The 11,172-nt window shown below is 38.3% G+C and overlaps 1 protein-coding gene across 4 annotated transcripts in view; it reads right to left on the bottom strand.

Annotated features, from left to right (window-relative positions):
* LOC107587344 (porphobilinogen deaminase-like) overlaps positions 1 to 7,790 on the bottom strand; it is a 23,550-nt gene extending 15,760 nt beyond the window's left edge. For 2 of the 4 annotated variants that reach the window (XR_001609463.1, XM_016275090.1), the window contains exons 1-6: positions 7,624 to 7,790; positions 5,077 to 5,130; positions 4,173 to 4,245; positions 3,785 to 3,834; positions 3,583 to 3,638; positions 2,999 to 3,076 (exon numbers count right to left, since the gene is read on the bottom strand). Coding sequence is in view for 3 of the 4 variants with exons in the window: in XM_016275090.1 (XP_016130576.1) it covers positions 2,999 to 3,076; positions 3,583 to 3,638; positions 3,785 to 3,834; positions 4,173 to 4,245; positions 5,077 to 5,130; positions 7,624 to 7,650 (338 nt within the window). In the remaining variant the exon portion in view is untranslated. Of the gene's footprint in view, positions 1 to 2,998; positions 3,077 to 3,582; positions 3,639 to 3,784; positions 3,835 to 4,172; positions 4,246 to 5,076; positions 5,131 to 7,471; positions 7,591 to 7,623 lie in introns of those variants that run through there. The other 2 variants (XM_016275092.1, XM_016275091.1) reach the window with 2 other exon arrangements.
* Positions 7,791 to 11,172: the final 3,382 nt, after the last annotated feature.

The raw sequence follows: 11,172 nt of genomic DNA, 5'->3' as shown, positions 1-11,172 counted from the left end.
ATATATATATATATACACACACACACACACACACATACAGACACACACACACACACACACATACAGGGCTGGATTGGTAATCGGGCATACTGGGTATTTTCCCGGTGGGCCGACGCACTTAAGGAGCCGACAGAATGTCGCAGGGACAGTGAGCAGACAGTGGCCCATTGGTTTGTCTCCTGTATTGACCGCGTAAACATCCAATCACAATGCGCTATAGACAGAGTGATGAAGTATTTTGCTCCGCCTATATAAAGATCGCATCACCCCAACTTCTTCCTCATCGCCTTTTCCCACTTTTTCACAGCAGATTTATCAAGAACAGGCTTATGGCAAGCCGTTTTAGCTTAAAATATCCCCAGCGTTACTCGTCGTAATTGCATTTTTACTAGTAACAATGCCAATTACAGAGCTCTCTAATTCAATTCTTACTAGTAACAATTCCATTAAATAAATTTACTAGTCATATGTCTCCATTGACTTCCATTCATTTATAATTACAGAGCTCTACCTCATAATTTTAACTAGTAAGAATTCCAATTACAGAGCTCTCTAATTCAATTCTTACTAGTAACAATTCCATTAAATAAATTTACTAGTCATATGTCTCCATTGACTTCCATTCATTTATAATTACAGAGCTCTACCTCATAATTTTAACTAGTAAGAATTCCAATTACAGAGCTCTCTAATTCAATTCTTACTAGTAACAATTCCATTAAATAAATTTACTAGTCATATGTCTCCATTGACTTCCATTCATTTATAATTACAGAGCTCTACCTCATAATTTTAACTAGTAAGAATTCCAATTAGAGAGCTCTACAATTAAATTTTTACTAGTAACAATTCTAGGGATGCACGATATATCGGCCACCATATCGGTATCGGCCCATATCGAGAGCTCTTTAATTCAGTTACAGAGCTCTGCAATTAAACATATCTTTAATGTGGTTTTTTACTAGTAAAAATTGAACTAAAGAGCTCTGTAATTGTATTTTTACTAGTAATAATTAAATTAGAGAGCTCTCTAATTGGAATTATTACTAGTAAAAATTTATTTAGAGAGCTCCTTAAATGGAATTGTTACTAGTAAAAATCGCAATTAGAGAGCTCTCTAAATACATTTTTACTAGTAACAATTCCAATTAGAGAGCTCTCTAAATACATTTTACTAGTAACAATTCCGATTAGAGAGCTCTATAATAAAATTTTTACTAATAAAAAAACACATTAAATATATGTTTAATTGCAGAGCTCTGTAATTGAATTAAAGAGCTCTCTAATTCAGTTGTTACTAGTAACAATTAAATTAGAGAGCTCTCTAATTTAATTGTTACTAGTAACAACTGAATTAGAGAGCTCTCTAATTTAATTGTTACTAGTAACAACTGAATTAGAGAGCTCTCTAATTTAATTGTTACTAGTAACAACTGAATTAGAGAGCTCTTTAATTCAATTAGAGAACTTTCTAATTCAGGTTTTACTAGTAAGAATTCCAATTAGAGAGCTCTCTAAATACATTTTTACTAGTAACAATTCCGATTAAAAAGCTCTATAATAAAATTTTTACTAATAAAAAAACACATTAAATATATGTTTAATTGCAGAGCTCTGTAATTGAATTAAAGAGCTCTCTAATTGGAATTCTTACTAGTAAAACCTGAATTAGAAAGTTCTCTAATTGAATTAAAGAGCTCTCTAATTGGAATTGTTACTAGTAAGAACTGAATTAGAGAGCTCTCTAATTGTAATCCTTACTAGTACGAATTGAATTATAGAGCTCTCTAACTGGCATTGTTACTAGTAAGAACTGAATTAGAGAGCTCTCTAATTGTAATCCTTACTAGTACGAATTGAATTATAGAGCTCTCTAACTGGCATTGTTACTAGTAAGAACTGAATTAGAGAGCTCTCTAATTGTAATCCTTACTAGTACGAATTGAATTATAGAGCTCTCCAATTATAATTTTTACCTGTAAGAAATGATTCAGACAGCTCTCTAACTGGCATTGTTACTAGTAAGAATTTAATTGTAGAGCTCTTTAATTGAATTGTTACTAGTAAAAATGCAATTACGACGAGTAACGCTGGGGATATTTTAAGCTAAAACGGCTTGCCATACAGGCTTGCTCTGCGGTGAGTAATGCGGGTCAAAGAGCCAGGCAGGAGGAGGAAAGTAGTTGAATTGTTAAAGAGCTTGATAGGGACTCGCAACGGAGGCAGGAATATAACCTATCCTAATGTGTGTGCGCTGCTGCGCGCCATGAGCGTGGAATGCGTAAACACTTTTTAATAAAACGTAAATTCATCCCACACGATTTTTTAGCCAAGTCAAGTGTGTTCATAGAGGTTTCCATGGGCCAATGCGAATAAAGCTAGATTTAAATAAAAAAAAAGACACGATATTTTCGGACCTGACGTTTTATTCTTATCCAAAACAAGATGTGATATGAGTGTGATACATAGGCTACATACATACACTACCAGTCAACATTTTTTGAACAGTAAGAAAGATCCAATAGAAAGATCCAAAGATCAGCATTCATATGAAATAAAAAGCTTTTGTAACATTATACATATACCATTAAAAAGCTTGGAGTCAGTGTTTTTATTTTATTTATTTTTTGGGAAATGATATACTTAGGACCATGTGATATTTCGGTTTTTCTTTTTTAATAAATCTGCAAAAATGTCAACAATTCTGTGTTTTTCTGTCAATATGGGGTGCTGTGTGTACATTAATGAGGAAAAAAAGTTAACTTAAATGATTTTAGCATATGGCTGCAATATAACAAAGAGTGAAAAATGTAAGGGGGTCTGAATACTTTCCGTACCCACTGTAATATATATATATATCTCGAAGTGGTGATGGGCCGCCTGGACCAAAAAATGCCCCAAAAATGTTTTTGTCCCAGTCCAGCCCTGTGTATGTATATATATATATATATGTATATGTATATATATATTTGTTAGATGACGATGTTGTGGTCCTTACTGAAGAATGGCTCCAATAGTGAATCCAGGGGGCAATGAGGTAGGTAAATCCTTAAGAGAGTGCACCACAATATCCACTCTAGTGATGAATAAACACATAAAAAAATCACCAACCCACACACTAGAGGAAAAACATTGCTCTAACTTCTATTGTACTGTGCTATGTGTCACCATCACCATACAATGCTCATCATATACTTAATTTCATAAAACACATCAACACACATAGTATCAAGTCTAAGAGGACTGCTTTCACATTCTCTGATTCTAGAGTGTTGGGAACAAGTAGAACAGAGAGTGAACAGCTGAACAGAGAAATTATGAGCAAAACCGTTTTCCTGAAGCAAAATGTCAAATAGAAAATAAGACTGAGGTACTCGATATGTCATATCAATAATACTGAACGCATAATAATTATAGGTGAAGTTAATCTAAAGCACTTTACAGCATAATCAATTGAACAACAGTCTATTTTTTTTTTCTGATGAGGGTTTTAGAGAGGTGAAACCTTCATATAAGCTGACATGTGAACATACTTAGCATCAGTGTCCTAACCAAAGCTCAGTTTTAAATCAGCAAACTTACTCATTCCTCTCAAGGGCATTCTCCAGCTCTTTGGTAAAGAGGCTCTTTTCACCAATCTAAGAAAACACAAGTTTAAAACATGGTAAATAAAGGTAATAATGGATTTGTACATGTTGGGCACACAAATGTTCAAAGGCATTTCTTCATACCGACACCACAAAACCTGGCATAATGCCACATGAAATTAAGGATGGAATTCTACCTTTGATAATGCAGTGTCCAGGATTTCGTCCCCAATTGTCGACATAGCAACTGAAATGCACGCAGACAAAAAGGTTAAGAGCTGAAGAGTTGTGCACTGGCTCCGATTCTGACATCATCATTCATCTCTTGACATTCATGACACAGACAGTAGGATTCAGCAGTGAAGCGCTCGTATAGATTACACATTCTCAGCAGAACACAATCACTCTCTGTTCTTAGACAAGCAGTGAGTGCATGAGGACAAGAAAACGAAAAGTAGTGTTTGTGTATGTACAGACATTTACAGATGAAAATCTGCACATTTAATGGAAAGACATAACAAATGCAATACAATTAAAGTAGATGGAATTCATAAAAATTCTAGCATGCAAAATTTCCTCACTTACCTATCTCTAGATTAACATCTGGATAAAGCGCTTTCAGTCTGCCGGCCACACTGTCTGTTTGAATGCGAGCCAGCTGAGGGACACACACAACCTCATTATTGAAGATACATAAATGTAATTTCATCACTGTCAAAGTCCCAGTGCAATATATGATGCAAATGCATGAATAAATTTACTCTGAGAGTGGCTCTCTCAATATTTAAAGTCAAAGTCCTTTCAAAGATTCTCTATAACATAAATTTCATGATTAAATGTTAGCAGTCACTCCAAGCAAGCATAAAGGGCGACGCTGAGGGGCCGTTTCTATCTGATTAAAGCACACTAGTTTCACACCCATTTCCATTTTGTTATCTACCCTCACTTTTTAACGGTTCCCTAGAGCAGAAAATCGAAATATGTATACTCTCAATTCAATTTAAACTGCAAGTTTTCTCTATTTTGGACTTGACTGACTCCATTTATCATTTCATTTGAGCTTGCATTGAGTAAAACCCAAAATAATGGTCCATGTCAAGAGTTGTCAACCTGTACAACTGTGGGACCCTCGGCCAACCAAGTGACCCACAATGGAAAAAAAGCTACATTTTCACAGGAGCACTTTATAAAATCTGTCATTAAAATATATATTTTATTAAACCAACATTACTTTATATAATGCTTATCAGATTATTAGGTAATGTACTATACACTAAAATGTAGATATACATTTTACATCTAAAAAAAATTCATACAGTTTGTATGTAGTTTGTGGAAAAAATGGTTATAGTTCATTATAGTCTAATTGAACAATATGTTAAATATTAAATACAGTGTTAAAGTTAAGTGTAGAAAATACTCTCAAAAGAAGATGAAAGAATTGATGAAATTACAAAACAGCATAGCTGAATGACTCAAGAAACATTACCTGGCTCTTCCTTGTTCCCATGCGAATAACCCGACTGACTTTGCCATTTCCTTCCTGCAAGAAAGAGAATATCACTAAATTTCATATTAATGCTCACCTTAACTCTTCTAAATATCAAAATAGGTTTCATCTAACTCTCACTCTAATATACTTGAATGGCCCTTCCATGTTCTTTGCAGACACTTTTACAGTTCAGGCTGCAGAAGAAGATGTGCTGGGTCCAAGGCCTAATGAATGACTGAATGAATGAGCAACTGGTGGAGGGGTTTTCTTATTCTATACAATGTCCTTGCATTCCCCACACCCTGTGTTTCTGGGCAGTGCTGATAAACTAAAGGCTCCATGCAATTCATGTAGTTGCGAGTCAGATATATGTTGACCAATTAACCCTGTTTGACCAGTTTCACAACAGTGCTATTGTTTATCGGACGTTTAGGCTCAGAAAACTCTATGACAGAAGGGGCTACTTAAGTCATACAACTAATAAAAATGTAATTTTTATTACACTATGTGAAATCTCAAGCACCTTATTAAAGGCTTGTCTATAGGGGTTATGAGCAACAGACTTCCGGGTCTTGTCGCTTCCGGTTCAAGTGTTTTGCATATGCTTCGTTAAATATGAAGCCCTTTTACTCAAGATGCCTTCAAAGTAGATACCAAAGATTATCATAACCAATGTCCATCACATATGCGGATTGATATCTAAACGTTTTATTTTTATTCTTTTTCACTAACATTTAGATATAAAAAAATAAATAAAACCTCAACAATAAAAACAGCTAGCTAGTTTAACTGATTATCTTAAAAGTCCATAGATATCGCTATTATTTATTATGGCTGTGTTAACACGTTCTCCGACAAGCGGAAGCGATGAGACCTGTTTTCCGGTGTTATGGATCAACTGGGGATCGTGTTAACTCAAAGTCCCTTTAAGGTATTTTATAGTCTTTGGTTAACTGGGGATGTGCGCATGCATGTGAGCTATTTTACGTCCCATTCCAGCAGATTCGTCAAAAGCGACTGCAAAGCTGTTATGAAAAGACATTGGTACATTCTTAATGATGCAATTATTACGCTGTGTTGTTTCCTCAATACCCGTTTTAATGCTTGCGACACAGTTTAAGTGTAATTTTAACATGATTTCACGTGGTGACATGGTTCACAAACCACGCCCACGTTATCTTGGCACATCCACTTCTATGGAAAATGACAATCGCTCAAATAAACGCATATATTTCAAGTATAATTCACTTCTATACACACTGAGTGAAAATAGTGTTATTTAGCAGTCTGTTATTTACACTAAGTGCAAATAGCGATAGATTTTATTTACACTATTTAAAAATAGCAGTATGTTTGCATTAAGTGTAGATAGATGCTATATATACTTAGTGGAAATAATGGCAGATACTCTATAGGCTACATTATAAAAAAGTATGCAATAGTTAAAATGAAAATATTTATTAAAGTTATCAAATAGATGCTGCTTTATGGGACAATTAGTCCTCTCTACACCTACCCCAACCCAAATACTTATCAAATAGCTATTTTGGTGCTTTATTTCCACCTTTAACGTGAATGTTTTATTCATTTTATTGAAAATAAACGCGTTTTGGATCAGCTATATGATGGGGAAAAATTATTTGTTCATTCTATGTTGCCCCCAAAAAACACATTAATATGCAAATTAGATACAGTTTATAGATACATTGTATATAATGGGAAAACGCTCTTATGGCCATTTTACACCCAGATTGCATAAAGAAAAATGGTTTATAAAAATAACATTCATAACATAGTTGAGAATCATCTTTATATAAAGTTTGGTATAAAAAAATGAAAATTGATTTGTGATTAAAAATCCCACAGTTTTTGCCTTTTCATGTCTATTCATCTCTTTTTATATAAAAAAAAAAAAAGAAGAAAAAAAAAAGGAAATTTTAAAGTCCCGATGTCCTCTACAGAAAACATGGCATAACATATGAATAAAATATAATTTTTTTTTTTTATAATTTTTCAAAATTGTTCTTATGCTCTAAACATTGTAATCACATGACAAAATACTAACTTCACAAAACTGGTTTTCCTGGTAGTCAGGAGGCTTTAGAAGTGAATTACACTTGAAATATACATTTTTTTTGAGCGAGTCATTTTCCATAGAAGTGGACGTGCCAAAATAACGTGGGCGTGGGTTGTCAACCATGTCACACGTGAAATCATGTTAAAATGACTGTCGCAATGAAAATTCATTCAAATGAAACTGTGTCGCAAGCATTAAAACAGGTATTGCGGAAACAACACAGCGTAATAATTTTGTTTGTATTTTTTTTATATAAATATCACATATATTCACCAATTTACATATATGGTCCTAAATTCAAAATTCCACCCTCGCTTTTTGGATCCACACGTTTCTAGATCACGTGTTTCTCTTCCCATCCACCAAATAGAAAGACACAACGTTTAAAACGGTAGTTCACCGAGCCAATAAAATATCACTTTATACCAGTTGCGTTAAATCATGTAGTTGTTGGCTGTTGCACTTACTTGAGAGATACTAACGTTCTCAGACATCTCCACGATCTGTTTCCCAAACTGTATCAAGATGTTTCACTCATTTGTAGTGATGTTAGCTGTGACACCAAAGCTTCGAGGCGTGTCAAAAAAACTGAAACGATTTTCAGGTGAAGCTTTGTATCGATGCTTGAATCGTTCTATCAAAATCACGTGACCGATGGCGTCCGAAGCGTCGTTTCACACACACCCACGTGATTGCTTCGTACTTGATTGGTTCAACTATTTAAGAATGCGCGACACCCACAGGGGCAGGGCGCTCACTCGTGGGTTAGTAATGTGTATTGCGAGAGTTTAGGAGCGGTCATTGTTGTGAGTTATTAGACTTGGTCATGAAACCAGTTGCAAAGAGAGGGCGTTCTGAAATGTGGGAACACTTTCGTTTGATTTCTCACAGTAAGGTTGATAATATTCAGTTGTGAATCATAATATTTATATATATATATTGTTTATGACTTAAATCACACTTGTCGTTATGCAATTATGACTGCTCAAATTAATTGTGTATGATGCAATGTGTAATTCACATATTTCATATAGCTCCTCCAAGTAGCCTAATGCACCCATGACCAATTGGGACGTCCTGTTTGTGTTAGTGTCATATTTATTATGCCTAATTGCATCATTAATGGTAGACTAATATTCAGTTATTAAGCTTGTTGCATCAGCTATTCTTTTGGGTCATTCTACAGAAACGTCCACTTTTGGTATGGCAGTTTTAAACTGTAATTCTTTTTTTAACATTTAAACTTAGACCACATTATTAGATTACCTTTTGACTTTATGAATACACATAAATGACAGCTTAATGATTTTATATATTTTTGTATATTTATTTAAAGACCGCATGTACCCTTTTTTTGTCACTTGTGTTACCTTACTTCTTTGGCAATTTTAAAGGTTTTTATGAAATTATTTCTCTTTTTTCAGCACATGTAGTCAGAGTTACATAAAAATAATGACTTTCCTCACACGGCGGGCGACTGACTCTCCTCAGCTGGCGACTTATTCTCCTCAGCTGGCGACTCACCCTCCTCACACGGTAGGCGACTCACTCTCCTCAGCTGGCGACTCACCCTCTATTTTTGTCCAAACACTCATTAAGAAAACTGTCCATTATCATCCTTAATTTGGAAACGAAACACTAAAGCCCTTACAAAAATATCCTGCAGGAATTCCTGAAGGAATGCTGCTTTCTGTGCAGGGATCATGCAGGAATCCATGCCCCCGGGGCAGGCAGATTAATGGGTGAATGAAAAACGGGCTTCAATTTGGAGACATGTAACACGGGATGAATTCTCCTGTACGCCGGAGGAAGTTTGAGGCGGACTGCCACTGGACTAAGAATCTTGGTGACAGGAAACGGGCCAATAAATTTGGGAGCTAGCTTATTACAAACTGATCGGAGAGGAATATTCTTGGAGGAAAGCCACACCTTTTGACAAACGACGTAAGCGGGAGGTTTCGACCGGTGGCGATTGGCCTGAGCCTTGGTGCGCATCCTCACTTGGAGAAGAGTCTCTCGGGCTCTTTTCCAAGTGTGACGACACCTCTGGACGAAGGCGTGAGCAGAGGGGACCATGACTTCGGATTCCAGACTGGGAAAAATAGGTGGCTGGTACCCTAAGCTACATTCAAACGGAGATAGGCCCGTGGATGACACTGGTAACGAGTTGTTTGCGTACTCCACCCATTAGAGTTGTTGGCTCCAGGAGGAAGGATTCTGTGTAACCAAACATCGCAACGTTCTTTCAAGATCTTGGTTGGCCCGCTCCGTTTGGCCGTTGCTCTGTGGATGGAAACCAGATGACAAACTGACACTCGCCCCCAGTAACCTACAAAACTCCTTCCAAAATTTGGAAACAAATTGGGGTCCCCTGACGGAAACCACGTCCATCGAGAGGCCATGAATGCGAAAAACATGATCAATGACTGTAACCGCTGTCTCCTTGGCTGAGGGTAATTTGGGCAAGGGAATGAAATGGGCCCCCTTCGAGAAGTGGTCCACTATGGTCAAAACAACCGTATTGCCCTGGGAGGGCGGAAGGGCAGTGATTTTGATATTGAGCGCGATGTGGGACCAGGGTCTCGAAGGGACCGACAGCGGTTGAAGTAACCCATCAGGGGGTTGATTGGAAGTCTTACCACGGGCACAAACTGAGCAGGCCAAAACAATCTCAGACGTCACAAGCCATAGAAGGCCACCAGAATCGTTGTTTAATGAGGAAACTAGTCTGATTCTCCCCCGGATGACAAGCCAGGCTGGAACAATGACCACACCGAATGATATCGGACCGTAACCTCTCCGGCACGAATAATCGACTCGGTGGGCAACCGGGCGGAGGTGTTACCCCTTCTAAGGCCATGCGGACCTTCGACTCGACCTCCCACACGAGAGAAATGAAATGGGCCCCCTTCGAGAAGTGGTCCACTATGGTCAAAACAACCGTATTGCCCTGGGAGGGCGGAAGGGCAGTGATTTTGATATTGAGCGCGATGTGGGACCAGGGTCTCGAAGGGACCGACAGCGGTTGAAGTAACCCATCAGGGGGTTGATTGGAAGTCTTACCACGGGCACAAACTGAGCAGGCCAAAACAAAATCTCAGACGTCACAAGCCATAGAAGGCCACCAGAATCGTTGTTTAATGAGGAAACTAGTCCGATTCTCCCCCGGATGACAAGCCAGGCTGGAACAATGACCACACCGAATGATATCGGACCGTAACCTCTCCGGCACGAATAATCGACTCGGTGGGCAACCGGGCGGAGGTGTTACCCCTTCTAAGGCCATGCGGACCTTCGACTCGACCTCCCACACGAGAGTGGAGACAACGAGTCTCTCAGGTAGAATACACTCGGAAGTGGACGGGCGCTCGTAAAGTTCAAAAACGCGAGACAAGGCATCGGGTTTGATGTTCTTAGAACCCAGACGATAGGAAAGTGTAAAATTAAAGCGACCAAAAAAAGAGTGCACACCGAGCCTGCATGGAGTTAAGTTGTTTAGCGAAGCTGATGTACTTGAGGTTCTTATGATCGGTCCAGACAATAAAGGGAACCCCCGAACCCTCTAACCAATGACACCGCTCTTCCAACGCTAACTTGACTGCCAACAACTCTCGGTTACCAATGTCATAGTTACGTTCGGCAGGCGACAAGCGATGGGAGAAAAACGCGCAAGGATGCATCTTGTCGTCCGAGGAAGAGCGTTTGGACAGCACCGCACCTACTCCCACCTCTGACGCATCGACCTCCACCACGAACTGACGTGTAGAGTCAGGGGTTCCGAGAATGGAAGCCGAAACGAAGCGGCTCTTGAGGTTGGTAAATGCAGCTTCGGCTGCACTAGGCCACCTGAACGTCATCTTAGTGGAGGTCAAGGCGGTCAGAGGAGTGGCTAGTTGGCTGAAATTGCAAATAAAACGCCGGTAGAAATTGGCGAGCCCAAGGAACCTCTGTAGGGTCTTACGGGAATCTGAGGTTGGCCAATCCACCACAGCCTTAACCTTATCGGGATCCATGCG

This window comes from Sinocyclocheilus grahami, unplaced genomic scaffold (assembly GCF_001515645.1).
Source record: "Sinocyclocheilus grahami isolate Dianchi unplaced genomic scaffold, SAMN03320097.WGS_v1.1 scaffold92.1, whole genome shotgun sequence".
NCBI lineage: Eukaryota > Metazoa > Chordata > Actinopteri > Cypriniformes > Cyprinidae > Sinocyclocheilus > Sinocyclocheilus grahami.
The sequence above is the reverse complement of the archived record's forward strand: the minus strand, read 5'-3'. Positions and strand labels throughout refer to the sequence as shown.